Source organism: Ictalurus punctatus, chromosome 5, assembly GCF_001660625.3.
Source record: "Ictalurus punctatus breed USDA103 chromosome 5, Coco_2.0, whole genome shotgun sequence".
Classification (NCBI taxonomy): domain Eukaryota; kingdom Metazoa; phylum Chordata; class Actinopteri; order Siluriformes; family Ictaluridae; genus Ictalurus; species Ictalurus punctatus.
The window spans coordinates 4830321-4858041 of record NC_030420.2 but is presented as its reverse complement, the minus strand read 5'-3'; the positions used below and the strand labels follow the sequence as shown (position 1 = coordinate 4858041).

The 27721-nt window shown below is 41.3% G+C and overlaps 1 protein-coding gene across 8 annotated transcripts in view; it reads left to right on the top strand.

The window, feature by feature from the left end:
* iqsec2b (IQ motif and Sec7 domain ArfGEF 2b) overlaps positions 1–24390 on the top strand; it is a 57759-nt gene extending 33369 nt beyond the window's left edge. For 2 of the 8 annotated variants that reach the window (XM_053680109.1, XM_053680108.1), the window contains exons 4-16: positions 16956–17238; positions 17437–17754; positions 17962–18986; positions 19362–19523; positions 19761–19883; positions 20000–20166; positions 20385–20524; positions 20637–20762; positions 20854–20953; positions 21051–21212; positions 21933–22130; positions 22288–22358; positions 23079–24390. In XM_053680109.1, coding sequence (XP_053536084.1) covers positions 16956–17238; positions 17437–17754; positions 17962–18986; positions 19362–19523; positions 19761–19883; positions 20000–20166; positions 20385–20524; positions 20637–20762; positions 20854–20953; positions 21051–21212; positions 21933–22130; positions 22288–22358; positions 23079–24245 — 4042 coding nt within the window. In that variant the 3' untranslated portion in view covers positions 24246–24390. Of the gene's footprint in view, positions 1–5899; positions 5920–6268; positions 6327–15774; positions 16566–16955; positions 17239–17436; positions 17755–17961; positions 18987–19361; positions 19524–19760; positions 19884–19999; positions 20167–20384; positions 20525–20636; positions 20763–20853; positions 20954–21050; positions 21213–21932; positions 22131–22287; positions 22359–23078 lie in introns of those variants that run through there. The other 6 variants (XM_053680113.1, XM_053680111.1, XM_053680112.1 and 3 more) reach the window with 6 other exon arrangements.
* Positions 24391–27721: the final 3331 nt, after the last annotated feature.

The window sequence follows — 27721 nt, the reverse complement described above, 5'->3', positions numbered from 1 at the left end:
ATGGCATGAGTAGCTCTCAGCCACTTTCATTTTTTAAAACGTAGCTCTCAAATGAAAAACGGTTGGATACCCTTGGTCTAAATGGTCTCTTTTATTCATCTCCCCTTATGTCCTATTGTCCATTTCTCATCATTCTATCTTTTCACTTTCTATCGCTCCTTGAGAGTTAGACTGACACTTTGGAAGACGCAGGAACCCGGCCAATTCAGCTGTGTAAAAAAAGGAGTACTGCTCTGTCAGAGGGAGATATTTATCTTTCAGACATCACTATATTAATTCAGAGAGGCAGGAGAGTACCGCAGAAGCATCAGTGAATTGTTCCCCTACAGAAAATGTGTGTGAGGAAGAGAGATTGAGCACTGCTTGATTACTGCTAATCATTTCCGACTGCTACGGCTTTTAGTTTTCCTTCTTTCATTTCCTACACTTCTTCCTCCATCCTTCCTCAAGCCACAAACGTAATTTCAAAAAAAAAAGTAACTTATAACATTACCATAATGCTCTCTACCTGCTCACTGACATGATGTGTCTGTCCTGAAAACATCATAAAATTATGTGCATCTTCGTTAGCCGCTCCAAAAAATATAATATAGTATAATATAATATAATATAATATAATATAATATAATGTAATATAATATAACATAATATAATATAATATAATATAATATAATATAATAACCTCACAAGGTGATTTATTCCTCCTGTACCACAGCAGTTTGCCTATGCTAACCATTTTTATTGGTTAAAGAATGACACAATCAACTTTAACTATTTATAGTTACATTTAATACTGTGGTACGATTACAAAACAAATTAGCTCTCACTTACATTACAGCTACAATCCGTCATTCTTTCGCTTACTGTTGAAAGTCGTAGGTTTAGCTTGGACTATTACAAAGCTCTGACACTGGGGACTTTAAATAAACACCTCACAGTAAACTTCACAATTACACACTTTGTTAAATACCTTCACGTTTTGATCTGTTTATTATTAGTCTTAGATTATGTGCAGCGTATGGTGTAAAAGTCTATGTGAATCAGTCGTTACTGTAGAAAAGATCACGTATTAGTGCTATTGCATTAATATAAACCTGCGATTTGCCACGCAGTCGGAACTGTGAGAGTTGCTGTTATAGAAAATCAACACCTTCTGACCAATCAGAATTGAGAATTCAACAGGACTGTTGTATAATATAATATAATATAATATAATATAATATAATATAATATAATATAATATAATATAATATAATACAATATAATATCAGTGGATCTCAAAATATTAGAATAAAGAATTTATAATACAGAAATGTCGACCTTCTGAAAAGTCTGTTAATTTATGCACTCGATAGTCGGTCAGGGCTTTAATCCTTTTGCACGAATTACTGCATCGATGCGGCGTGGCATGGAGGCGATCAGCCTGTGGCACTGCTGAGGGGTTCTGGAAGCCCAGGCTGCTTTGCCTTCAGCTCGTCTGTATTGTTGGGTCTGGTGTCTCTCATTTTCTTATTGACAATACTAGGTTAGGCGAGTTGGCTGGCCAATCAAGCTCAGTAATACCATGGTCAGCAAACCAGTTACTAGTAGTTTTGGCACTGAAAGTTTGCGAACCCTTTAGACTCTTCTATATTTCTGCATAAATATGAGCTAAAACATCATCAGGTTTTCACACAAGTCCTAAAAGTACTTAAAGAGAATCCAATTAAACAAATGAGACAAAAATATTATTCTTGGTCATTTATTTATTGAAGAAAACGATCTACATTTATTACATATCTGTGAGTGGAAAGGTACGTGAACCTTTGCTTTCAGTATCTGGTGTGACCCCTTTGTGCAGCAATAACTGCAACTAAACGTTTCCATTAACTGTTGATCAGTCCTGCACATCGACTTGGAGGAATTTTAGCCCATTCCTCAGTTCAGAACAGCTTCAACTCTGTTTAACTCTTTAGGACGTGTGAAAATCTGACGATGTTTTAGGTCATATTTATGCAGATATACCACTGAGGAGAATCTAATTAATTTAATACAGTAGAATTATATAATAGAATATATATAAACTCATTATGCGGGTATAAACTAAATCTGCACAAGTCTGACATCTAGTGGCCATTTGCCATCCAAGTGGGCTTTCTATGATTTTCAACCAAATGTTTTCAATTTTATGTAGAAATGTTAGTTAAATTCATTGTCACTTTTCAGTGTTGTGTTGTTCTTTTTCCCATGATATGAATGTTTTCCATTTATTCACATGATATGAATGTTTTCTAAGTCTCTCTCTCTCTCTCTCTCTCTCTCTCTCTCTCTCTCTCTCTATGTCTCTCACTCATCTTTTCAACTTGGTGAGTAGAGAGGAGGAAGAGGAGGTGGACAGTGACTCTGTGCATCAGTTCTGTTGCACTGGCTCTGCTTGCAGTAGTCCCTCCTCTCGATAAACTTCATTATGGATGCAACATGACAGGACATTCTGTTTCTGTTTCAACAGAATTTTTTTTTTTTTCTTCAGTGTTTTTATATAGAAAATTGTGGACCTGCTCACAAGAAAAGCTTTCTAGCTGAACTGAGTCCCATGAAATGACCGTGAAGAGAAAATGTGTATCTGTGAATTCATATCACTCTGGAGATTCTGATCTATTCATAGCTTTTCTGTCTTGATCATTAAGCGTGAGCAATGCTGTAACATGGTCTTGCACCAACAGTGTGAGACTTTGGGAAAGATTCAGACTGCAAGTTGACTGGGTTTTATATTTTAGACACAAAGCAAGGTTAAACACAATAACATCATAAAAAAATATATACATATGCATTTAATAACATTGTAACTCAACTCTAGTTAATACAGAGGTAGCAGATTCATAATATTGCATCAATATACACTCGTAGTAATCTACATGTAGAGTTATTTTACTTTTCCTGTAGGTGTATAGGAACTAATCACCATATGTATAAGATTGAAAACATATTCCCTAACAAGTGGTCATGGTCCTTGGTATGTTACATATTTCATGGCGGAACTATTTTTATGGTGCCGAAAGAAAACATATTTACTGGATCACTTTACAAGCATGCACTTCCACAGGCTTTCCTGATTAGATCTACGGGTATGTTAATTAAAAACTCACAACCTACTGATATTCATTTCAGTGCTAATCATTCAGTTCATAAATCCAGGGAAATGTTTTGTCAGACTGTAATGCTATGTAATTTCTTGCAAACCATATATATTAGTATGTCAGACAATAAAGTACTGCACCTTCCTTACTTATGTACAGACGGCTCCAGAATATATCTTGTGTGCGTATGTATACATTAACTACACAAGGATTTATCTTTACCACCTGAATTGTACAGACAGATTGTTTACCTGAGCCAACATTTTGTTGTCCGAATATGATTTATAATTGAATTGATTTAACATTTGTACTTGTACTGATTTGATCCTATGTCTGAGAAAGCTCAAAAGGTCCGTTCGTGAGCACGCTCCCTAATATTTAATATAATATTTACAGGAAAATTACTGTGTCGCAAAAGAAATCTTTAATGGAATAACCTCCAACTGACAAAATACTGAACCTGAGATTCAGCCTGAACTGGAGCGACTCAAATGGTTACCACCACATGGGTACTTTACTGAATGTTATGTAACACAATGACTTGTCGATGCATTTGTTAATTTGACGGTAGGGTTGTTTTTGTTTTTTTCCTGTCATAAAGTATCACTGTTATACAGTAAGGTGTAGAATAGCACCACTATCTTGAGCTGATTTAATTTGTATGATCAAAAATCAGTACAGTTTTACCCAGTTATATTGAATTATTTACTTAAAGCATTGTGTACAATAACATATAAAAGATTGTAGTAACTGAACCAAACTTAGTGATTAACACATCACAACAATACAATTATAATAACACGATGCTGTTTCAGTTTCATTCGTTTCAGATCAAATGGTTCGCTCCTGAATTTCAATGATGCATTCTCGAATAATAAATATGAACTGAGTGAGAGTTAATAAATAAAAGGGATAAAAATAATAATAATAATAAATAGAGGATTCAGACTTTTACACCAGATTTTAAGTGCTGATTTGGTTGCAAGTGTGTTCAAAGATATTAAGGACACACAGAACTTGTGAGCTTACAAGTCTAAAATGTGCTATTTAATAATGTTATTATTGTTTAAAGTGAAACCTGATTTGACATTTTAAATAATTATTTTTGTCTCATCTGTCCATAGAAACCGGTTCCAGTCAAAATTTCTAGTAGTATCCGGCGAACTCCAAAAAGGCTTTCTTCACACTTTTCTGGCACACTTTCTAAATAGCTTGTTCACATGGATTTGGTGTTTAATTGCAGATTTGGAGACTTTGGTGACCCCAAACTATTACCATCTTCTGCAAATATCCAACAATGATCCTGGGAGAAATTTTAGCCTTGCAACATGTAATTATCCTCCTCACTGCATGGAGGCAAAGTACACTTGCCTCCTCTTCTAGACAGGTCCATTACACTTCTGAATATTTGCCCTAGCAATAGAAATTTTGTCTCATTTCAGTTGTGTATTCTCTAACGTTCCCCGTGTTTATAAATGTCTGAGGGAATTTGTGTTCACCACGACGCTGGCCAGAGCAAAGCTGTTACTGAAGCTGTATGAATGAATGAATACTGCTTTGAATTATCTGTCAGCTGTCAGTTATGTAGCTGATGGTAATTTACATTTTTATTCTATACATAGAAGAAAAACATACACTCACTGACCACTTTAATAGGAATTACACCTGCTCATTCCTGCAGTTATCTAATCAGCCAATCATGGAAAAAGATCAAGTGATGTTTTCCCAACAATCTTCAACCGGCCAGATTCATTGAAGCTGTGATCAGTGTAGGCTCAGATTCCTGTTCTTGGCTAACAGGTGTGAAACCTGATGTGGTCTGATGTGCTGTTGTATGCCATCCTCCTCAAGGTTCAGCATGTTGTGCATTCTGAGATGCTTTTCTGCTCACCACTCTTGTAAAGAGTGGTTATTTGAGTTGCTGAAGGCTTCCTGTGCGCTCGATCCAGTCTGGCCATTCACCTCTGACGTCTCTCATCAACAAAGTGTCTCTGCCTGAGAACTTCAACTTACTGGATGTTTTTCACACCATCCTCTGCGCAAAACACTAGACACTGACACTAGACACTGTTGTGTGTGAAAATTCCAGGAGTTTCTGAAATACTCAGACCACCCTGTCTCTCACCAACAACCATGCCACAGTCAAAGTCACTGAGTTCACATTTCCCCCTATTCTGATGTAAACATTAACTAAAGCTCTTGACCAGTGTCTGCATGATGTTTTGCACTGCAGGTTGCTGCAGGATCCATAACTTATATAACAGAGATTACTGTACTTTAGTACAGGCAAACAAAATCCAATGTGTGCGATCTACAGTGCTGAAATAAAGCCATTAGAATGTTTTACAACTGCTTGAAATATCTTTTTTTTTTTTTTTTTTTTAAACCTGTTTCTATGTCTCCCTCACTCACCCACACACACACCCACACCCACACACACCATTAGCTGTAATTAATACCTGGCACTGACATATCTTTGTAATCCACGTGTCTGAACTGAGTGAGTTTGGCTCCACCTCTTGACTGACACACACCCACCACTCCTGATCTTAGGAAAAGAAAAGGCACTTTTCAGTCTTTCTCTCTCTCTCTCTCTCTGTTTTTTCTCCCTATATCGCTATATCAGTCCATGAGGTGTGTCACTTACTTTTGTTGTACTGACAAGAATATCTGAGGAATTTTAAATATTCGGCTGTGTCTTGAATAAATGCGTGTGCGTGAGGTGTGTAAGTGCGAGTGTGTATGTGTGCACAGTGACACCGGGGCTGATCTGAATGGAGACTCTTGGTAACGCGACATGATGGTAAGTTTGACTTTTACTAGTTCTGCTTTGGTGTTCATTTAAACTTCATCATTGTTACCCAGGAAAACACGTAGATGTTTGTTCATGTATCCCTATTTTAATGCAGAGCACTTTTATGTTTTAGGACTTTCTTTACTTAAGGGCAAATAGTATATTAGTGGCACAGTGTACTTGGGTTTAAAGTTTCAGTGAAACAAAGCCTGAGCTCATAAAAAAGTGATTTTATAAGGTCACATGAAAGGTTTCTTTTTTATTGCTGAAATATGTAAAAGTAACCAGGCTTTATTTAAATATTACTTCCTGATCAGTGTGTGTGTGTGTGTGTGTGTGCTACATTATGTGAATGCAGAGGCCAAGCCCTTGACTGACGTCAGCTGGAGTCTGTGTTTAAGAGAGCGGTGGAGAAGGTATTAAAGGAGTGCAGTCAAGGGTAGAATGTGATAATGAGTGGGTGTAGCTTTTGTATTTTAGTGTGTGTGGATGTGTGTGTTTGTACTTGATGCTCTTTGTCATGCTGACATGTGTATTCATGTATATTCTGTTAAACAGCAGGTATGAAACATACAGAATTATCTTCCTCGCCTCGAAGTACTAATAAATTGTGTCCAAACTGGTTCAAAAAGGCAGATGGGAAATACTACAAAATAAAATTCAGTGAAGTTGAAGTCAGCGCAATATGTATGGACAGAACAAAGGACAATAAAGCGATTAGGAGGATTAGAAATGCAGTCGTATCATTAATATTAGATGACAAGAAACATCTCCCTATTGGCATCACCATACAGTGAAGTTCAGAATTATTGGTACCCTTCAAAGCAACACATTATTCCTAAAAATAAACATTACGGATAGTTATTCAGCTATTGCTTTTTAAGCAATTGGAGAATCTTACTATAAAACTATGCACTGTTGCCATATATTTAACCCCAAGATATCAGTCATTATCAGTCATATGTTATTTATTTTATAGCATATGTTTCGCTCAAGCACGTTCGCCTCACACCTCCAGGGTCGGGGGTTTGATTCCCACCGTGGCCCTGTGTGTGCGGAGTTTTCATGTTCTCCCCGTGCTGCGGGGGTTTCCTCCGGGTTCTCCGGTTTCCTCCTCCAGTCCAAAGACATGCGTGGTAGGCTGATCGGCATGTCCAAAGTGTCCGTAGTGTATGAATGGGTGTGTGAATGTGTATGTGATTGTGCCCTGCGATGGATTGGCACCCTGTCCAGGGTGTACCCCGTCTTGTGCCTGATGCTCCCTGGGATAGGCTCCAGGTTCCCCGCGACCCTGAAAAGGATACGCGGTATAGAAGATGGATGGATGGATGGATGTTTCGCTCATTTTCATGAAGGGTGCCAATACTGGAATTGACAGTATTTGTGTTTGTTTTAGATATGTTTTTGTTAGATAGTATGTAAGTAACTGTAAGTAAGGAGTAACACACGACAGACTACGCTGTTATACGAAAAAAGAAATACATGTCGGGGGGATGTGGGGTGATACAGCACAACCAGCTGAGTGCCTCTACCCCCGGAGTGCATTCATTTTGTATAACAGCAAGGTCTGGAGTGTGTAATTCTGCTTATACCACAGTGATTTGCACTGACGGTTACAATGTTTAATTTATGAACTAACAAAACGTCACGCATTTTAACGGGATATAGATTTAATGTTGTGGAACGTCTGAGAGATAAGTTATAGCCACGAAAAACTGTCATTCCCTCACCGGCCTCTCTCTCTCTCTCTCTCTCTCTCTCTCTCTCTCTTTCTGTCTCTCTCTCTCTCAAAAAACTTTGTCCTGAAGACTTTCCTGTGCTGACAAACACTCGAGACCCCTTCCATAAATATTAAATAAATGTCTCCTAACAAAACTATCCCCACATCAACGATGACACATTTTACTTTCTTGTACAACAATATGTTTTGTAAATCCACTTATTATTGGTCTTAGATTATGTGGAGCATAAGCCACCATACAAGTCCCTGTGTATGAACTGTCACTGTAGAAACAATAACATATTGGAACAGATCATTGATATTTAACTTATCGTTCATGTTACATTCGGGACTACCTCTGCTGTTATACGAAAAGGGCGCACACTCGTCTATCCAATCAGATTCAAGCATTCAACCACGCTGTGATATAAATATAGGTATTTTCTGTGAGGGAACATGAAATTTTACTACACACATTATAGCATATGAGCACAAACATCTCATTTCCTTTGTAAAAGAGGATTTATTGACACTGTCAGTAAAATATTTTGCATGCTCCATCTTTATGCTCGGGGGTATTTATGTTTCTACTAAATTTTTGTATTTTATGTCCATATTTAACATGAGTTATGTCTCTCTCTGCTGCAACGATGTGATTGGCGTGATTGATCAATAAGTCTTCCACCCAATAAACTTCTATATCACGCTTTGGTTTATCTTTCCAGCTTAAGGGTCTACCCCCGGACCCCCAGTATTGTCGGGAACGGTCCCAGTGATTTGTGAGTTTATTTCGATGACAGGGCTTACTAACAGATACCACCTATACCAGGAGAAGGGTGCACGATTAGGAATAGGTTTGTATGTATGAGTGGATCTGCAGGTCGACATCTAATGATTTGTGTCTAGTCTGCAACAGTAGTCTACGGTCAGGGAGCTTTGGGGCGTAAGAAGTGCGGCAGCAAAGTCATGTCGTCTAACCTCTGTCCTTGTCACGTAGCTATATAGTACGCACCAATGAAGTTCAGTCCTCCTAAGACAGGGGTGTCCAGTCATATCCGGAAAGGGCCGGTGTGGGTGCAGGTTTTCATTCCAACCAAGCAGAAGCCACACCTGAGTCTATTGAATGCCAAGATCAACTGATTAAACAGGTGGAATCAGGTGTGGCTCCTGCTTGATTGGAATGAAAACCTGCACCCACACCCGCCCTTTCCGGATAAGATTGCCCACCCCTGTCCTAAGAGTACAGTTTCCGTGTCGTCAACATTTTCTTCAAAAACTACATGTCTGTGATTTCGCAGGCTACAAGATACCACTTAAGACCGTCTATCGTGGAGTCGCGTGGGATTGGTGTGTTGATGTGTCAGGGTGTAGTGTGTCATGTGTGTGGGTGTGTATATGCAGATCGTTGCACGTGAGCGTAGGTCCTCCTAGAGGCCTCTTGATAGAGAATTATGGTATAGTTCTCCTATTGCAGTCCCGTCTTCTCCAGCACAATGCTTGGCTCTGGCACCCTCCTGCAGTGGCTCGCACGCATCCATGTGGCTCTCTGGTTGACTTTAACTGCTGAATGAGTGACATTCATTCATGTCCGCTTGAGCATTTCCTAGGAAAACAGGTTCTAATTTGTTAGCGTGTGCATCACATTTGCATACCGCAATAGCTTTAGAGAGTAGAACTGCGTCCAGCGGCTCAGAGACTAGTTTGTGGTGGGCTATGTGTGTTCCTGAACTCACCAGGAACTTCCTGTGTTTCCAAATTGTTCCAAAATCATGTACTACCCCAAAGGCATATCTACTGTCTGTGTATGTACTGTCCCTCAGCATGTTTACATGCTTCTATGAGGGCATACAGTTCAGCTGCTTGTGCTGACAGGTTTGAGGAGAGACTTCCTGACACGACAGCCTCATGTGCGGTTACCACAGCATAGCCCACTCGATTTTTACCTGTCTCTGGATTGCGTGACGCTGAGCCATCCACGATAAAGGATTAGATCTGGATTTGACAACGGGACATCCTTCTTGTCAATTCTAGGAGAGCAGAGTTCGTTAGTCAGTACAACACAGTCATGTGGTTCCGCATCTTCCTCTGTGGGAAGGAGAGTAGCAGGGTTAAGGACAGCACATCGTTTTATAGTGACATTTGGCATATCTAGTAGTATAGTGTTATAGCGCAGCCACCGTTGGGTGGACAGGTGAGAGTTCTTTTGTTCAAGCATGAGTAATGACACTTCATGTGGCACCAGAAAGGTCAATTCCGAGTAACCTACCAGGTCTCTGGATGCCACCACAGCTTTCTCAGCTGCTGCAACTGCTCTCATATACGGAGGAAAACCTGCTGCTACAGGGTCTATCTTACCAGAGAGATATGCCACAGGTCTCAACTTGTCTCCATGTTTTTGTAACAAGACGGAGGTCATGCAGCCTGATTTTTCGTACACAGTCTGTACAAAATGTTTGGTGGGGTCTGGTAGCCCTAAGGATGGAGTTGTCTATAGAGCCTGTTTTAATTCTACAAAGGCTCTCTCTGCTTCCAGCGTCCAACTTACCTGTGAGTGAGCCGTCAACCCTGATGCGTGTGCAATATCTCTAATAGGTGCCTCGAGAATGGAATAATTAGGAATTAAAGTCCTACAGTAGGAACACATCCCTAGGAAAGATAGGACCTGTTTCTTCGTCAGGGGCTTGGGAATCTTCTGGACTGTAGATACTCTGCCAGCTGAGAGTTTCTTTCCCTTTGCAGAAATGTCATGACCCAAGAACCTCACTTCTTGCTTCACAAACTGTAACTTTGAGAGACTGGCTTTGTGTCCCTCCTTAGCGAGATGCTGCAACAGTTTAATGGTGTCAGTTTGACACTGTGCCCTGGAGGGGGCGCAAATCATTAGATCGTTGATGTATTGAAGCAACCCGGAACCTGGGGACAACACTAAAGACGCCAAGCTATCCTTCAGCACCTGGCTATAAATTGTTGGTGATTCACAATATCCCTGACGTAGACGAGTGAATGTGTAAGGACGACCGTCAAACATGAACGCAACCCAGAACTGGCTATTTTTGTCCAGAGGAATACTGAAAAATGCAATAGCTAAATCTACAACTGAAAACCATTCGCTATTTGCCGGAACCTGGCTTAATATAGTGTAAGGATTTGGCATGTCTGGCACAGACAGAAAAGGTTCAAAATGTGTGCCAAATCTCTAGACATTCAATTAATCATAGAACTTATAGGTTCAATAGAATGTAAAAGAGTTTACCCGTGAGGGCGAGTCCACATACAGCAATTTGGTAGGACTTACAGGTTTCTCTTCCCTTCTTTTTTTTTTTTTTTTTTTTTTTAAATATATATTATTATTATTATTATTATTATTATTATTATTATTATTTATGTCAGTAAAATTGACTTGTGCGTTAAATTTGCCAAATATATCATGTACCGCTGATATGATGGAATGAGTCAATGGGGCATGCCACTTGATAATAATCCGCCGCAAAAATACTGCGCCTCTTGCGCTTCTTAATAAGTACTCTCTTTACTTATTTATTGCTCGAACCGGACTCTTTCCGTTAGCAAATATTTTACCGTTATAATCTCTCTGTCTCTATATATATATATATAGATACCTGTCGGTATATATCTGTTTTGAAGCTGTGATCTAAGAAACACCAAGATCTCTGCTGTCGCAGAGGCGAAGTTCCTGGAACTTCTTATAAGAAATCGCTCCATGTAATACTTCTCTCAATGTAATACGCGCATTTCTTATATCATTGACTCCCTTCCATACAGACAGCAATACACAATGACGTCATAAAATTCTAATTCTAAATCATTGACTCCCTTCCACACAGACAGCAATACACTATGACTTCATAAAATTCTAATTCTAATTCTAAATTCTTGATGCTTCCTACCAGTCAGTGGAAAGGCTGCATCGGTCTTTTACTCTGCACAGCAAAGCCTCCAGTTTGTTTGTTGTCCAGAAAAGCTGAAAAGACTCGCACAGCCCACCCAGGGATACCAAATTGTCATGGAAATTAGACAACACTCGCAGACTCGTCCTCTGAAGGTAAAAAGGTTTATTACAGAAAGATGGTTAATACAGGATAGAATAAAGCAGGATAGAATAATGAGAGCGCTCTTGTGCTGAAGCACTACTATAATATATATGAAACGCAGAGCATGACACACTTCTGTGTACCGATAAGAAGCAGTTTGAGGCAGTTCAAACGGGCTTTGTTTTAGGGTCTTGGAAGATGTACAGACGAACCTTGAACAGAACATGTTTGTGTCTCTGTAAGCAGATAAACATTCTGTACTGATCTCAGTGACATGGCCTTCATAGGTGTTATCCTCAGATGAACCGAAAAATAACAAGAACAAAACTATTACAAAGTAAAAATGAGTAATTTCCCTTACACTGTCAAATTGGATTCCTATATGAAGTATGAGTCTGCTTTGGGTCACCTTTTCATCTTTTCATCGAGCTGCCAAGTATAAAGAAACTTGATATCCTCCCTAATTTGCTTTTATTTCTCTTCAATCCCAATATTGGCTTTCCACTGTCACGTCTTACTGAACCGTATCCTTTATCTGAGGACCCGGTGTTTGGACATACACAGCCTGTTCCCAATCCCACAGCTCATTTCCATGTGAAACATTAGTTAAAAAACGGGCTAATTTTAGCCGTCCTGCTTGCTCTTGCATAACTTGGCAGAAGAAGCAAAGAAAAACTGTGATGACACGTCATCCAAATGCTTGGCATGTCTGTCTGTGAACTTACTCACATGGTACATTTTTGTGATATTTGCCTTGCAGTTTGTCTACACAGTCATAGCTTTGAACTGTAGGGTTCATGTAAATCATGACCCATGATTTGATACTCAATTATTAGTTCTTTTAGAAATTTTATTAGTAGAAAATTGAAAAGAAAATTGATATAATTTAAGGCAGAACCATGATTACTGTACTCGACATTTAAGAGCAGCTTTGTCGAAGAACTTGTTGAGCAGGTCATAACAAGTTTTCTTAACAAGAAGAACATTCCTTATGGAATTAAAATAGGGAAAGTTTGTAAACCTAAATGAGTGTTAATATTAAACAGTCACTTTATGTCTACCTGCCATAGACATTACAGAACATCTGTATCTGCCTGTGAGACTAGCTGATGGAGATTTTTATTCTTTCTTTAGTGATTACTTTTGAAGGGTCTGTTAAATAACATGTAGGTCTAACACACTTCAAAAGAGATCTCTATGGCTGTCTCAGCCGGTATCTTACCGGTTTGACTCTAGAAGGGCCTCAAGAGGAACTAAAAGACATCAGGGGTTAAGTAAAGTATTTAACCCCAGGTTACAGATATTGTATAGTTCCAAGCTTCCTAACAGGGTTGTACATGAGACACAGTCCCATTCACCCAAACTGCACTGTTGAAGATTAGGAAAAAGGCAGGTGATGTCTGGCACCAACAAACATACCACAGGCCGTCACAAAGTTTCCTCATTTTGGTGTTTGATGTGAACATTAATTGACCAGTATCTGTATGATTTTATGCATTGTGCGGCTGCCGCATGATTGGCTGATTGGATAGTCACACGAATAAGCAGAGCTACAGTCGTTCCTATTAAACTGGCCGGTGAGTTTATAACCAAATCGACTGAGAAATGGCGAAAGGGACACAAAATTAATGTTTTGCATTGCCATCTGAGCCACTGTATTTAATCCATGTTGAGCAGCTGTGGCGTGTAGTGAAGAAGGCAGTCCGAAGTCCAAGGATATAAAAGAGCTCTGCACGGATGAGTGGTCCAAGGTCCCTCCACAAGTGTTCTTTAACCTTGTTTATTTTTTATAGCAAGAGTGCAGTCTGCCTGAATCATTTAGCTGTTAACCAGGGTAAACCATTTTGAAAATCATAATCAACCAAACACTATAATTCATATTTGTATTGTGAGCAATACATTTGAAACATTTTATACATTTTAATGAGTACTTAGGAAAACAGGTTGGCTTCCTGCCTGTCTAAATGGCTGACTTTCACAGCAGCATGCATGAACATGTTTACAAACAGGAAACGAATCAAACGAGTTATCTAAAAATAAACTCATGAAGTTCTTCCGTTCATGCTGACTCTGATCTGCTCATTTTGCTTATCTGTCATCAGTATGCAAATGATAACCCGAGGTCGCGCAGCACGTGGAAGACTGTGTGCGATCCTGGGAAAACACAATGTAGGGATGAGCATTCTTTTTACCAATAACGCACACAGTAATGTGACTTTAAAAACACGTGGCTACCTCCAATACCTCCAATTAACATCTTTGGTTATAAAGATAGATGCCCCATTGGGAATTAGGTTAGCTGTCTTATAATGAGGCACTGGATAATGTATATAAGTATATGAGGATAAAGTGGTAGCTATCAGCCATTTGTTTAAATATTATCACATATTTAAGCACAACCTTTCTTGCATCTTACATAAAGAAACATCTAAATAAAAAAAAAAGTGATCTCTAAATAATGAGACAGAACAAGCCCCTCCTCTACTTGTGCACTGTAAATTGTTCTGTTATCCATTATGCAGTGTAGCCTGAGGCTTTATGAAGTCTTTCTTGTGTGGCTTTCTCAAGTACGAACTACAGACTTACAAAATGTGAATGGTTTAATCAGTTCAGAGGATTGCTTCGGTCTGATTTTTCTTCAGAACGAAAGCAAGATTCCTTCTACACTAGACCTGATACCACTGCTTTGACTCCAATTCCCCTTAGCACTCTTATGTACGAGAGGAAGGGGTTTAATTCTGGCTTTTTTAAAATCCAGAAATATTGGACAAAGTGTATTTTGTATGAGATATTTAAGGGATTTAAGTTTACAGCTGCAGAACTACTGTATGAGGAAAATACAGAGCTATTACATAATGCAGCATCATGCTGATTTGAATGCTGTTTTTACTTGCAGGTTTTTTTTTTTTTTACACTTTTATTTATTGATCTTCAACTGTTACACCTATACCAAAACCCTGCGCTACCAAAGAATCATGGCAGTGCCTAGTACTCATTGGGACCTGAGGGCAATTATAATATTTGTTATATTAGTAGTCTGCTGCCAAATGTAACACTGTAAATCATTTCCACAACTCGCACTCGCAACACGCTCCGTACAAAACCTCGGTAACCATAGCAACTCCATCTTTTCTCTTTCTCGAAGGACTGTCTCTCCTCCCACACTGGTCTCACAGCAACTGTCTCTAAGCAACTCGGATTCCTCCTTTCTGTGTGTATGTGAGTGTGCGTGTGGGTGGTCAGGGAGTGTGGCGGGAGCAAAGGGTTAAAACAGGTAACAAAGAAGAGAAAGTGTGATGTGGACACACACACACACACACACACACACACACACACAAGTATCTTAACTTTATGGAGAATTTCTACTGATTTTTGTATTAATACAGCTAAATAACACTACGCCTACACTTACATCTATCCTTAAACCTTCAGTAACAAAAGGGAAGTCTTTTTTGTATTTTCATTAAACACCCCCACAAGGTCAAAATCGTCACATATTGAATTTCTAGCATTACAGGGACATTTGGTCCCCACAAAGACACAAACCTCCTGAAAATTTAAAACTTTGTATAGAAAGCATTTGGTATTTTCTAATCATGACAGAGATGACTCAGCGTTTCACAACACAATGCGGCTATATGATGCAGCTGCAATGACGTACATCAGAGGCTTGGCTAGAATTTGCAGAATGTCACCCTGCATGGTATGTGGCACCCAAAAAAAATTCACAGAATGATAATAAGACAGTAACATACTGTACATGTGTTCCAAATCCTCCAATGACTTCCTGGTATTACAGTTTGCTCTATTGTAAAACTTTTTTTTTTCACATCCATTCACATCCAGCTTACTTCGTAAGCTGTTAAAAGTTGTTTTTACCCCCCTCTATAATAAGAGCGAATCATATAAAAGTCTACAAATGCAAACCTCTGAGGTCAAACTAAGACGTTTAGGTATGCACACTGCTCCAATGCACTTCATGTAATTCGAACAGCAAGAAGGAAAAAGGGAAGGAGGGAGTAGGGGAGGGAGGAAGGGAGGTACATGGACATGTGACCAGGTGGTGGTGACCTCCTGACTTTTTACATAACAGCTGAGTTAACTTGTAGAGCTAGTGGATTGTTAAACTTGGGATTTCACCAAGGGGCTTCCCTGTGCTTGGTCACTAAAAGGACATGCGTGTGTTTGTGTTTGTTTGATTGAGTTGGTCTGTCTATGGCTGTACAGTAAGTTAACATATCTAGTTATAATTTTTTATCTCCCTTTTTATTGTTGCTCTCGGAAAATTTGTATGCCTTTCTGCAGTAACAAATGATTTGGACGGAGGTTATTGTCAATGCTTTCCTGTTCTGGGGTCTGATACATGTGGTTAAAAGGTGAAAAGTGCTACACTGTGTTTTAGGATATAGTGCGTATTGGTGTATTGGAATGATGAGATACATAATCACATAGTGGAACACAGGACACGGACAAGTGTTGCTTAAAGTGAAGCACATTTGCAGAAGGTGGAGGAACATTAGAGGAAATGACACAGGCTTCATCAGTTTTTTGGATCCAGATTGCTGGAAATATGCGTCAGTCCCTGCAGTCACATGCTGCGATGTTTCCTGTCGCAGACCTGACATGGGCAGTGGTACTGGGGAAACAGTGACAGCCTACGCAATCACATTATTTCCAGATAAGAGGACTTTGTGAGTTGTAATTATGTCATAAGCATTGTGGTCGGCTGTATTTTTGCGTTGGGGAGTTGCTGACGAACTAACCGAATAGCAAGCGCAACGCTGTGGTGATTTTGTGCTGTGTGTTTATGGCTGTGTATGTATGAATCCATCAGTGTTACGCAGCAGGAAAGGAGACATGCTCCAGGGGGCTGAAGCCTACAAGTGAGTCTGTTCAGAGCTGTATGATGGCACATACAGCACAGTTTCTAAAAGTCCTATTCAATGTATGACTCTTAGAAGCAAAATAACATTAATAGACCATAAATAAAATAATACAGTGGTGTTCCATTTTACCAAAAGTTATCAAATCAATCTAGCATAGACAAGCTGCATGGCAATTGAATTTTTTGAAGACATAAAAAATAGGCAAGTCTTAAGTATTTGTAGAAGAAGTCTTAAGTAATTGTGGAAAATTTGTAAACTCCGATGTCTACTTCTGAAAATGCAAAGTCGTGGAAAATGGATCGAGTTGGTGATTTTTATCTCATGTCTTTATGCAGTGTTTCACATTTGAAAGTTCCTTTTGTATTCTCTATTTTACTCCAAATGCAGTGTTGATGACGAGACTCGTGCCTCAGACTCAAACCCCTTCTCAGACAGCGGTAAAACCCCTTATCAGCATCGCTCAGACTGCTACCGGGAAGGAAGCTGTGGCCCCCCCGCCCCCCGGGGGCCAGTTGTGGGCCCTCCAAGCCCAGCCTGCCTCACCTGGGCACAGCGGACCCGTAACCAGCCAGCTAGTCTGGCCTTACGCAAACAGGAGGAGGAGGAGAACAAGAGGTGCAAAGCTCTGTCTGACAGTTATGAGCTCTCAACTGACCTCCAGGACAAGAAGGTACAGCAGTTATGATATACAGAAACCTCTGTAGTTTAAAACCATAATGGTGGCTGGAGTGGTCAGTGGTGTATTTTCACCATTTTCATTAAGGTTCTGATATATACTATGGTGTGAACTAATGCCAAAATAGAAAAACATCCTAGACTTTTACAGACAAGCTGATGTTAAGTGGTCTGATTAACTATTATTTTCCAGGTGGAGATGCTAGAGAGGAAATATGGTGGCTACTTCCTGAGCAGACGAGCAGCACGCACCATTCAGACTGCCTTCCGTCAGTATCGCATGAACAAGAACTTTGAGCGCCTGCGCAGCTCAGCTTCCGAGAGCCGGATGACACGGCGCATCATCCTGTCCAACATGCGTATGCAGTACTCATTTGATGACCGCCAGCCTCAAGCACAGCCACAGACCTGCCACAGTCCCGGCATGGGCCCTCCACATTCACCTGACCTGGAGCCCGATTCACCTGCCCAGCCAGAATATACCCATTTAGAGGACTCATTCTCTAAACAGGTGGGGGTATTATCTAGCAGTAGTAAAGCTCAGCAACTGGAATTGTAGTATAGTCTCTAACTGCTCTGGTTGAAGGCTGCTCTCAAATCGTAAAAGATGCATATAACATAAGCTTTCAGAGTTAATATTCACATATTGGTTCATTAGCATGGTGAACCTTCGAGGATCCTAATTGATACAATTGATGCATTGTTGTTTAAACTTTAGGTGAAGTCCCTGGCTGATTCCATCGATGATGCGCTAGCATGCCGTCCAGGTAGAGACGACTCACAGGATGGCCTCGGGGACAGTGGTGCTGTAGACGACTTCGGTGAGTGCATCTGGAGCAGCAACAGCCACCCATCTCTCCGTCGGGGACTAGGTGAGCGGGAGAGAGGCAGCACAGGAGGTGGTCTGAGCATGCATGAGGATAGCACGGCTACGTCATATAGCGATGTCACACTCTACATGGATGACGGTTTGCCCTCATCACCCCTCTCTCTGGACCGGGCACCAAGCAGTACAGACACTGAATTCTGGGGGGGTATGACCAGTGGGGTCGGTGGGCGAGAGGACAGTCGGGACACTGAAGGAGGTGGCAGCAGCAACAGCCGACGCAGCACGCCATGTACAGAGTGCAGAGATTACCGCCTCCGAGGGGCACATTTGCCTCTGCTCACAATCGAGCCACCCAGCGACAGCTCAGTGGACATGAGCGACCGCTCAGACCGTGGTTCCCTAGGCCGGCAGCTGGTATATGAGCAGGACTCAAGTGGGGGCTCACCTCAGGGCACTCTAAAGCACAATCCCAATGCCAAAGCGCAAGGCCAAGCACGTCCAGCTAGCCGCCCAATAGCAACACAACTCCCACATCATGTTACTCACCATCACCACCATCATCACCACCACCATCATCACCAGTATCCTGACACTCCATCTTCTTCCTCATCCCCCCAGCAGCCCCCCACTACACCGCTCTCATCCTCCTCTTCCGCACAGCTGCCTTCCGGTGGCTTGGATCAGCAGTGTTGCTCAGATGGCGATAATGACTCACTAAACTCCACCACAAACTCCAACGAGACCATTAACTGCAGCTCTGGCTCATCGTCCAGGGACAGCCTGCGGGAACCACTGCCGCCTATGGGCAAGCAGACGTACCAGAGGGAGAGCCGCCACAGCTGGGACTCTCCTCCTTTCAACAGTGACGTGGCACAGAGAAGGCAGTATCGCATCGGACTCAACCTCTTCAACAAGTGAGCAAAATGGACAAAACTATGGGGCTTTTCAGGGATTTCAATTCAACAAAGTGAATTGCCTGAATTATACTTTCCAGAACACTAGATCTGGCAAAATCCTAAATAGGCTTGTAAATGCAAGATCCTAAATGATATTATTATCTCTATGAAATAATGAATTAATATACACTTCAAACTAAAGTGGCTATATAAGCCTCTTGTTCAATGGCTTTAAAAAATCGTTTAAGTAATTGATATCCCAATATAGCGGACTCACCTTATGGTGATCATAATACACTACAACTAACTGCATACTACTATCTGGAACATATGCAATATTCATTTTTGTTATTCTTGGTACATTAAACTGAACTGTATCTCTTTGAACCACAGGAAACCAGAGAAGGGCATTCAATACCTGATAGAACGTGGCTTTGTGTCGGACACGCCTGTTGGCATTGCCCGCTTTATCCTAGAGAGGAAGGGCCTAAGCCGACAGATGATCGGGGAGTTCCTGGGCAACCGACAGAAGCAGTTCAACAAGGATGTACTCGAGTCAGTAAATGTTCTGCAAGAAAAATGCGATAACATAATTAAGAACAAATAAACCTAAAGACTAAAAGAACACTGGAGGTTAAATTCTATAGTGTTATGCAAGAATTGGAAAATATTGTGCATTATACAGCTATGAACAATCAACAGTGTAGATTTTCAAGAATTTACATCAAGTCTGATTAAAAAACATTTTTTTAAAAGACTGCAGCAAATGCAAAAATTCTATTCATATTTCAGTTGCGTGGTTGACGAGATGGACTTCTCCGGAATGGATCTAGATGATGCTCTACGGAAGTTTCAAGCCCAGATCAAGGTGCAAGGAGAGGCCCAAAAAGTAGAACGACTTATTGAGGCTTTCAGGTGTCTTATCTTTTTTTTTTTTTGCATTTATATATGAACATCAGTATTAGTACTTGATTGTACGTAGAGTATTTAGAAAGCTTTGTTTATTTCTGTATTTCTCTCTTCCCTCTCAGTCAAAGGTATTGTGTGTGTAACCCTGTACTGGTGCGCCAGTTCCAGAATCCTGACACTATCTTCATTCTGGCTTTTGCCATCATCCTCCTCAACACAGACATGTACAGCCCAAGCGTCAAACCAGACAGGAAGATGAAGTTGGACGACTTCATTAAGAACCTGCGAGGTGACATTTCTGGCATATTTGCATACACACATACTACACACACATATAAACACACAGAATCATATTGAGGACTTTCTAAAATAATCTGCTTGTGTATCATATCGGCTTATTTCAGCAGATAATAATTAATAAATCAGGGAATATTTTAAAAACAGCACTATAAAACTATAATAAATGTTCAGTAACAGTTCTAACAGTGAGTGCCCTGTGTCCTTCAGGAGTAGATAATGGACAGGATATCCCACGTGACCTGCTGGTGGGGATCTACCAGCGTATTCAGAAGTGGGAACTAAGGACCAATGATGACCATGTCTCGCAGGTCCAGGCTGTGGAGAGAGTCATCGTGGGCAAGAAACCAGTGCGTTCCATAGGTTCCATTTTTTGTCATGATCTCTTGTAAATGCATTTTAGCAACCACTGTCAAAGTTAATAGTGCTACTTCTGTTGCTGAACCTGAACTCGTTCTGCAGGTCCTGTCTCTTCCCCATCGCAGGCTGGTGTGCTGCTGCCAGCTTTACGAGGTGCCTGACCCCAACCGACCACAGCGCACCGGTGTACATCAGAGAGAGGTGTTCCTCTTCAACGACCTGTTGGTGGTACGCTTGTCAATAACAGCAAACTCATTACTTTTCCTCATATGAAGGCTATGTCTTATTTTGCTCATTTTTATCTTCTTCATCTTGACAGGTAACAAAGATCTTCCAGAAGAAGAAAACGTCGGTGACATACAGTTTCCGGCAGTCATTTCCTCTGGTGGAGATGCAAGTACACATGTTCCAAAACTCCTGTAAGATTTGCACATCTGTATTTTTATGCATGTTTCCATAAAGATCTCAAAATTAAAGTATAGCTGAGAACGTCTTTCTGTTTTCTTTCTTTCATAGACTACCCTCACGGCGTCAGACTAACGTCAGCCATCCCAGGAGGTGAACGTAAGGTGCTAATTGTGTTCAATGCGCCCAGTCAGCAGGACCGCACGCGCTTCGTCAGTGACCTGAGAGAGAGCATTGCTGAGGTGCAGGAGATGGAGAAATACAGGGTTGAATGTGAGTAGAGCCCCCTCTGTTGGTAACTTTTGTGAAGTATATGTCCCTCATTCTCTCGGACAAGTGCATGGTTGATATTGAGCATACAGTAAAACATGGTAATGCATTTTTTATAGTATTAAATAACACAGGAGAAGTCACATGATGCAGTCATCCTGTCTATAAAATTCAGAATGGAAAGTAACTGTGCAATGAGATTTGCAAAGTCAAAGCCCAAACTTAAATCCAATTGAAAATCTGGATGACCTGAAAATCACTGTCCACCAACGTTCTCCATCTATTTTGGGAGAGTCGGAGAAATTTTGCATTGAGGAATGGGAGAAAATGCCAAAATCAAAATGTTCAAAGCTCATAGAGACAACTCAAAGGTGTAATTGGGGGGGGGGGGGGGGGGGGGGGGTGCTTATCGATTAAGCAGCTTTAATTAAAACTTTTTAAAAAAAATTCTTCTGAGGCCATCTAGACATTTTATTACATTTTATTTCTGTAGAAAGTCACTTCAAAAGGTGCAGAAAAAAAATCTTACTCTAATATACTTAAATTTGATGTTGCAATACAGAAAAAAGAGACATAATCACAAGAGGATAAATATTTTCTGGAGGCAAAATGCATGAAAAATTCACCTGATTAAACGGTAACTCAGACACAGTGTAGTATTCCTCATCCCTGTTATCATCTATCTTTCTCTGTCTAATATGCTGCTCTTTTTTATTTCTGCAGCGGAGCTTGAAAAGCAAAAAGGCGTGATGCGGCCCAGCCTTCTTAGCAGCAGTGTGGTGGGTGGAGGTGTGGGTGGAGTCAAGAACGAAGTAGTGAATGGCAGCATTGGAAGATCTAGTTTGGATGACAACTATTCACCCAGTGAAGGCCTGAAACGCACTGCTCTCAGCTCCTCACTTAGGGACCTGTCTGATTCAGGTGAGAAACGCACAAATACAGACAAGATTACACACTAATAAATGGAAGCATTCTATATGCTCTAAGTAATACATTCATATACGATACATTTACAGTAAGATAACATAAACACAAGTAAATGCCATCACTCACACATTTACAACCTAACTGGATGCAGGGAAACGTGGTCGCAGAAACAGCGTTGGTTCCCTTGACAGTACAATGGAAGTAAGTCTGAGTGGAGCAGAGGTCTGTATCTTTAGCTTTCGCCCAAAAAATCCATCACTAAAGTGACCACCTCACTCACCTCGCATGTCTGTCCCAAGAACCCCACCTTGAGAAAAAAAAAAAAACATGCGGCTCAGCCTCGCATGTCTCTCTATCCCCCCAAACACCCAGAGTCATAAATTTGCATCTCTGTATTTCATGCCTGTGTGCATGCTGATATGCTCCCTACTAGTGCATCAGGATGATGATTTATTATATATTGGCTTGGAAGAAAATGAAAAGACGCCAGCCATCGAATCTGTGACTGAGTGAGCCGTTGCATATTGGATCTTGTTGTTGCTGTTTTATTTGTTGTGGAGTTTGCGCTGTGTGTGGTCTTCCTGCATGGATAGGCATGATCCAGCATCTGCATCTAGTTGTCTTTATAAATTTTCATTGTTTTAAGGTTTGATACAGAAGTGAAGTTGTTCCATGACTCTAATCAACTCACCCATTTCCCCTCCCCTGTCTTATGAAACTGTCATACTATCCTCTTGTCTTTCTCTCTCTCCCATATTTCTCCTATGCTTCCCGATACTACTGTTCACACTCATCCTGCTATTATCCCTTGTTCACATCTGTCTGCACTTGCACTTCTTTCTGTGTTCTCTGTTTCCTCATGCCTCCCTCCTCCCCTCTGTGTTTCCTCTTCTTGCTGTCCTGCCGTCTCCTCCTCCTCTCCCCCCACTCTCTTTGTCTTAGGGTTCCATCATTAGCAGTCCACAGCCTCACCAGCGTTACCCAGTAGCTACTGTGCTGTCGAGCTGCTATGGAACCGAAGATTACCGGCCTCACCGCCCCATCCTGAGCCCCGGAGTGGGGGTGGGGGGTGGGCCGGGGCAGCAACACACCACGGCGCCCGCACCTCCTGGCACTGCACCTCCAGCCTCCAGCAGCAGCAGCAGCAGCGAGAGAGGTACCACCAGTGGGACGACAACCAGCGCCACCTCCTTCCTGGGATCACTGTTTGGGACGAAACGGGCCAAAGCACCAGGCCCCATCATCCCGCCGGGGCCACCCTACCCCGTCCCTACGGTGCCAGCACCACCACCGCCTCTATCCCCTTTGCCCCTGTGCCCTCCAGAGTCCACTGGCATGTCCAAGATCCAGTACTGCCACACTATGGGTGCGGGCATGGCTGGGCACCCCCCGCCACCGTACTGCCACCCGCACCAGCGCTGCCAACACGGTGGTCCACAACGCCAGCATGCCACGTTACAGCGGGTCACGCTACCACGCCGACCAACCCACAACTCCTCCCCCTATCTGCCAACGCTCTCCCAACATGCTTTTCAGGCTCGCTTCGGGAATTCGGGCAACGGGGGCTCGACGTGCGTGCCTCCTCCCCCCCTTTCTCCTCACTCCCCACTATCCCAACACCCGCCGTTTGCCCTCTGCCACGCACAGCTCACACACTCGGCCAGAGGGGGCGCCGTTGTGGGCAAAACGCCACTAGCGCTGTCACACTCACAACCACACCCGCACCAACACGCACTCTCCCACGGGCATACGCCCCACCCTGCCCATCCGCCACACTTCGTGTTCGCCAGCCCGCCGCCCCCCTTCCCAGCGCCCACTCCACCACCCCTGCCAGCCTCCGCTCCACCCGCCACGGCCCAGCACGCGTCGCCGGCCGCCCCGTATCCGCCCCCGTATCCTCCGCTTTCCTCCATCCCACCTCCCCCCCTCCACTCCCCTTTACCCCCCCCTTCCACCCCCCTTACCCCTCTTACGCCTCTCTCCCCTCTCCCCCCCCCCTCGCACCCCGCCCCGCCACCGCCACAGGTCACGGCACCATCGCCAGGTCAAACTGGCACGGTCGACCGGGCCAAATCCAAGCCTGTCAGCCGGATCAGCACGGTAGTCTGAACAGGGGCAAGGGAAAGGTGCGCTCCTGGGGCTCGCTACGAGGTCCCCTGGTGGTGGGAGGAGGAACAGCAGAGAGATTGGAAGACATGGGAGGAGGAAGCCGGACCAGGACGGAGGGCAGCAAGAGGAAACGCAACCTACTGAGACTCTGTTACTTTCATTTGCGCTTCCCACAAGTCTAGAGAGACAGGACAGGACATGGGAGACAGTGTGCGTATACACGATAAGCACATTTAGAAATGCACTTCATGTGTAAAACAGGGTCCATCATCATACAGTGGATTACAGTACAAGAAAATCAAATCTCATAAATGATGAAAAGAAGCACTTTAACTGAAAGTGTGTACGTTACTGACTCAGTGAAAAGCAATGAATTTCTTTGTTTTCTTCTCTTTCTTCAATTATTCATAATAATTTTAGCCATAGCAAATAACAGAAATAAAATGCAACCAGGTATCGAACACATGGGCATGTATACACATAATTGCGCACAAACCCTGACTAACTAAGTATGCACAGGGAGTGAATAAACTGCCTATAGCCATAAGAGAATGTATTCTCAGAGTCAGTACATGAAGAAACATGAAGAGTTTGTCTCAGTCTGTATATTAATGTAGGAATAGAAGTAGACCCTGTAGATCAGGGAGACCTACAATGAACGAGTCTTTATCCTCTACTGGACATACAGAGTAAATCCATTCTCTACGAGTGAAATGTGTGTTAAGCTCTAGCTTGGCAGACACAGGAAATATACGCAATAAAGAGTTATACTAACCAATAATAATTCGATGTTCAGCTTGTAGTGAGTCTCGCTCTTCTCCTGTATAAAGATCGTCTCATAAGAGAGACACATTTGAAGAGCATACAAGAAACGTGACTAATTCACCGTTTTCAATGTTGCCAGTCAGATTTAAAGCTTGACCAATTTATTTATAGATCTGACGTAAACAGATCGTCAATTGTCTGAGTTAGCGTAGTAGTGACTATTTTGGCCGCAGTGCTAACCTCTACACTAACCTCTACTCTCATTAAATTTGCACCTTCATTTTGGAAAGTGTTAACATCCTTGTATGCCTGCTATTAAATAAGTATTCTAAAGGGCTTGATTTTCACTTAATTACCTGAAGAGTTTGATTACTTTACACATGCTTGAAGATATGACTATAATTATGTAACTTCTCACTGCCAAAGGCTCTGTCCATTGCTCTAAAATCTGCTATCAGTTGTCAATAATAATAATAATAATAATAATATTGATGATGATGATAATAATAATAATGAAACTCTGCTGGATAATTAGTTATCTAGGCAGTTTGCTGGAGGTGGTACTATCTTTTGCACCTCAGGTGTGCCCAAAACAAATAGTAAACTGCCAGTCACATTTAGCAAGCCTAAAAGAAACACGAAGTTTACTACGCCGAGATCTGTAACAATGAATCGTCTGTACTATTGAATTTTATTATTGTTAGTAATGAACCTGAGAAATGGGTGTTCCACGGCTAGCAAATGAAGCTCGTCAGAGTCATGGTTCTGTGAAAAGATCTGAAAAAGCACTTCATTTTTAACAGACATTGGAATTTCTGTAAGCTGCCACAGTACTATGTCTGTGGAAATAATGGCTGACTGAATTAATCCAGTTCAGGAACTTGTGAAGAGTACTCACTGTCATCTGAAAAAAAAAAATCCTCCAGGAGGCACTGCAGCTGCTCTCACTGTTCCTCTTCCTTTTTAGTCTTTGCCTAACTGAAATGCCTGTGTGTCGTAATGCAAATCATATGCATTCCACGGGGTTGTATTGATGCTTTCATCATTTCGCAGGTTGTTTTCCTTTGTTTACTATGGATATTATTTGTTTTGTTGATTATTATTATTAATATTACTATTATTATTACTAGTATTTATGTTATGAAATGATACGTATACTATAAATATGACAAAGTAATATATATATATCCATAATGTATATAAATCCACTCATAGTTAGCCTGAGAGCGTGCTGGAAAGTATTGACGTGATTGGTGGATTTTATGGACAATAACACTTGCCTTTACAAGTGTTTACTGAATGTTGCAGACTTGTTCTGGCATTTATTCACCCACCCCCACATCACCCCGCACCCCCATCCCCCCCCAGTCTTGTTATGAGCATTTGGTTCATTTTAAGTGTGTGCAATACAGAATTTGTGTCAAAGAAAGCCTTTTTTCTTTCTTTCTTTCTTTTTCTTTCTTTTTTTTTTAAATGAAGGCTTTACTTTCTTTTTCTTTTTAGTAGGAATATAAATAATTCCACATTAATTTCATTATCCAAGGTGAATTAAGTTATTGATCATCATTTTAGTGTGTAAGTACACAGTGTATATGAGGCGCTACGTTACGGCAGGTCAATAAGAATCCAGATACAGATGTTCACAAAAAAGGTTTGAACAAATGGAGCCAGTCAAAGGATTTACCATATTTCTCCCACTGCATATCCCATCCACTTGCATGACTGAAGTACTTACTGAATGAAGAGTGTTCTATAAACAGATTTGTACATAATATAGCCTATTATAATATGATATAATGTTGTTTATGGAACAGACAAAACTATTATTCAGGTTTGATTGTGTATGTGTGAATGTGACGCCTGTGTGAGAGTGTATCATTCAGTGTAGGTGAATATTGCATATTTATTTTGTAAGCCTATTCTAACCTAGGCCTATATGTCACAACCAAGCTGAATGTTCTTTTAGAAATCTATGAAATATGAAGTCATCGAATTTGTGTACAGAACGTGTGCATCAGAATACAGAGAGATGTGAATATTTATTGCTTCTAAACTATTATAAAGTGTCCTTGCAGTGGATAAAACCTGGTGTGTTTCGTTTCTTATTGGATGGTGGTATTATGTGCAAAAGTGTACATTTCATATCTTCACTACTAATTTTTCCTTCAGTTATGGGGTTTGAAATGGCATACTATATAAATGCGGTATGAGAAAAACATGCCAAAGATATAGTACATTTTTTTTAAAAGGCAGAAACATGTAGTTGTGCCTGTTATGTGTTTATACTGCAGTAAATTTTCACATAAACGTTTCAGACAACTGAGAAATCTACCCAAGGACATATGAATACCCTAATGCTAACTAACCGCTATTGGAGACCGCTAATTGTTAGACTGTTAGCTCTTTTTCAATGTTGTAGCTATGTCAGTTGGTTACTAATTACATTTACAACATAGAAACATATACAGTCAGGTCCATAAGTATGTGGACAGTCGCACAATTTGCGTAAATTTTGCCTCTGTACACCGCCGCAATGGATTTATAATGAAGCAAACAAGATGTGACTGAAGTGTAGACTTTCAGCTTTAATTCAAGGAGTTTAACATAAATATCACACTAACCGTTTAGGGATTACAGCCATTTTCACAGGCTGAAAGGTAATTGGAAAATTGCCTGATACGCAGTTTCATGGTCAAGTTCTGGCCCGTTTC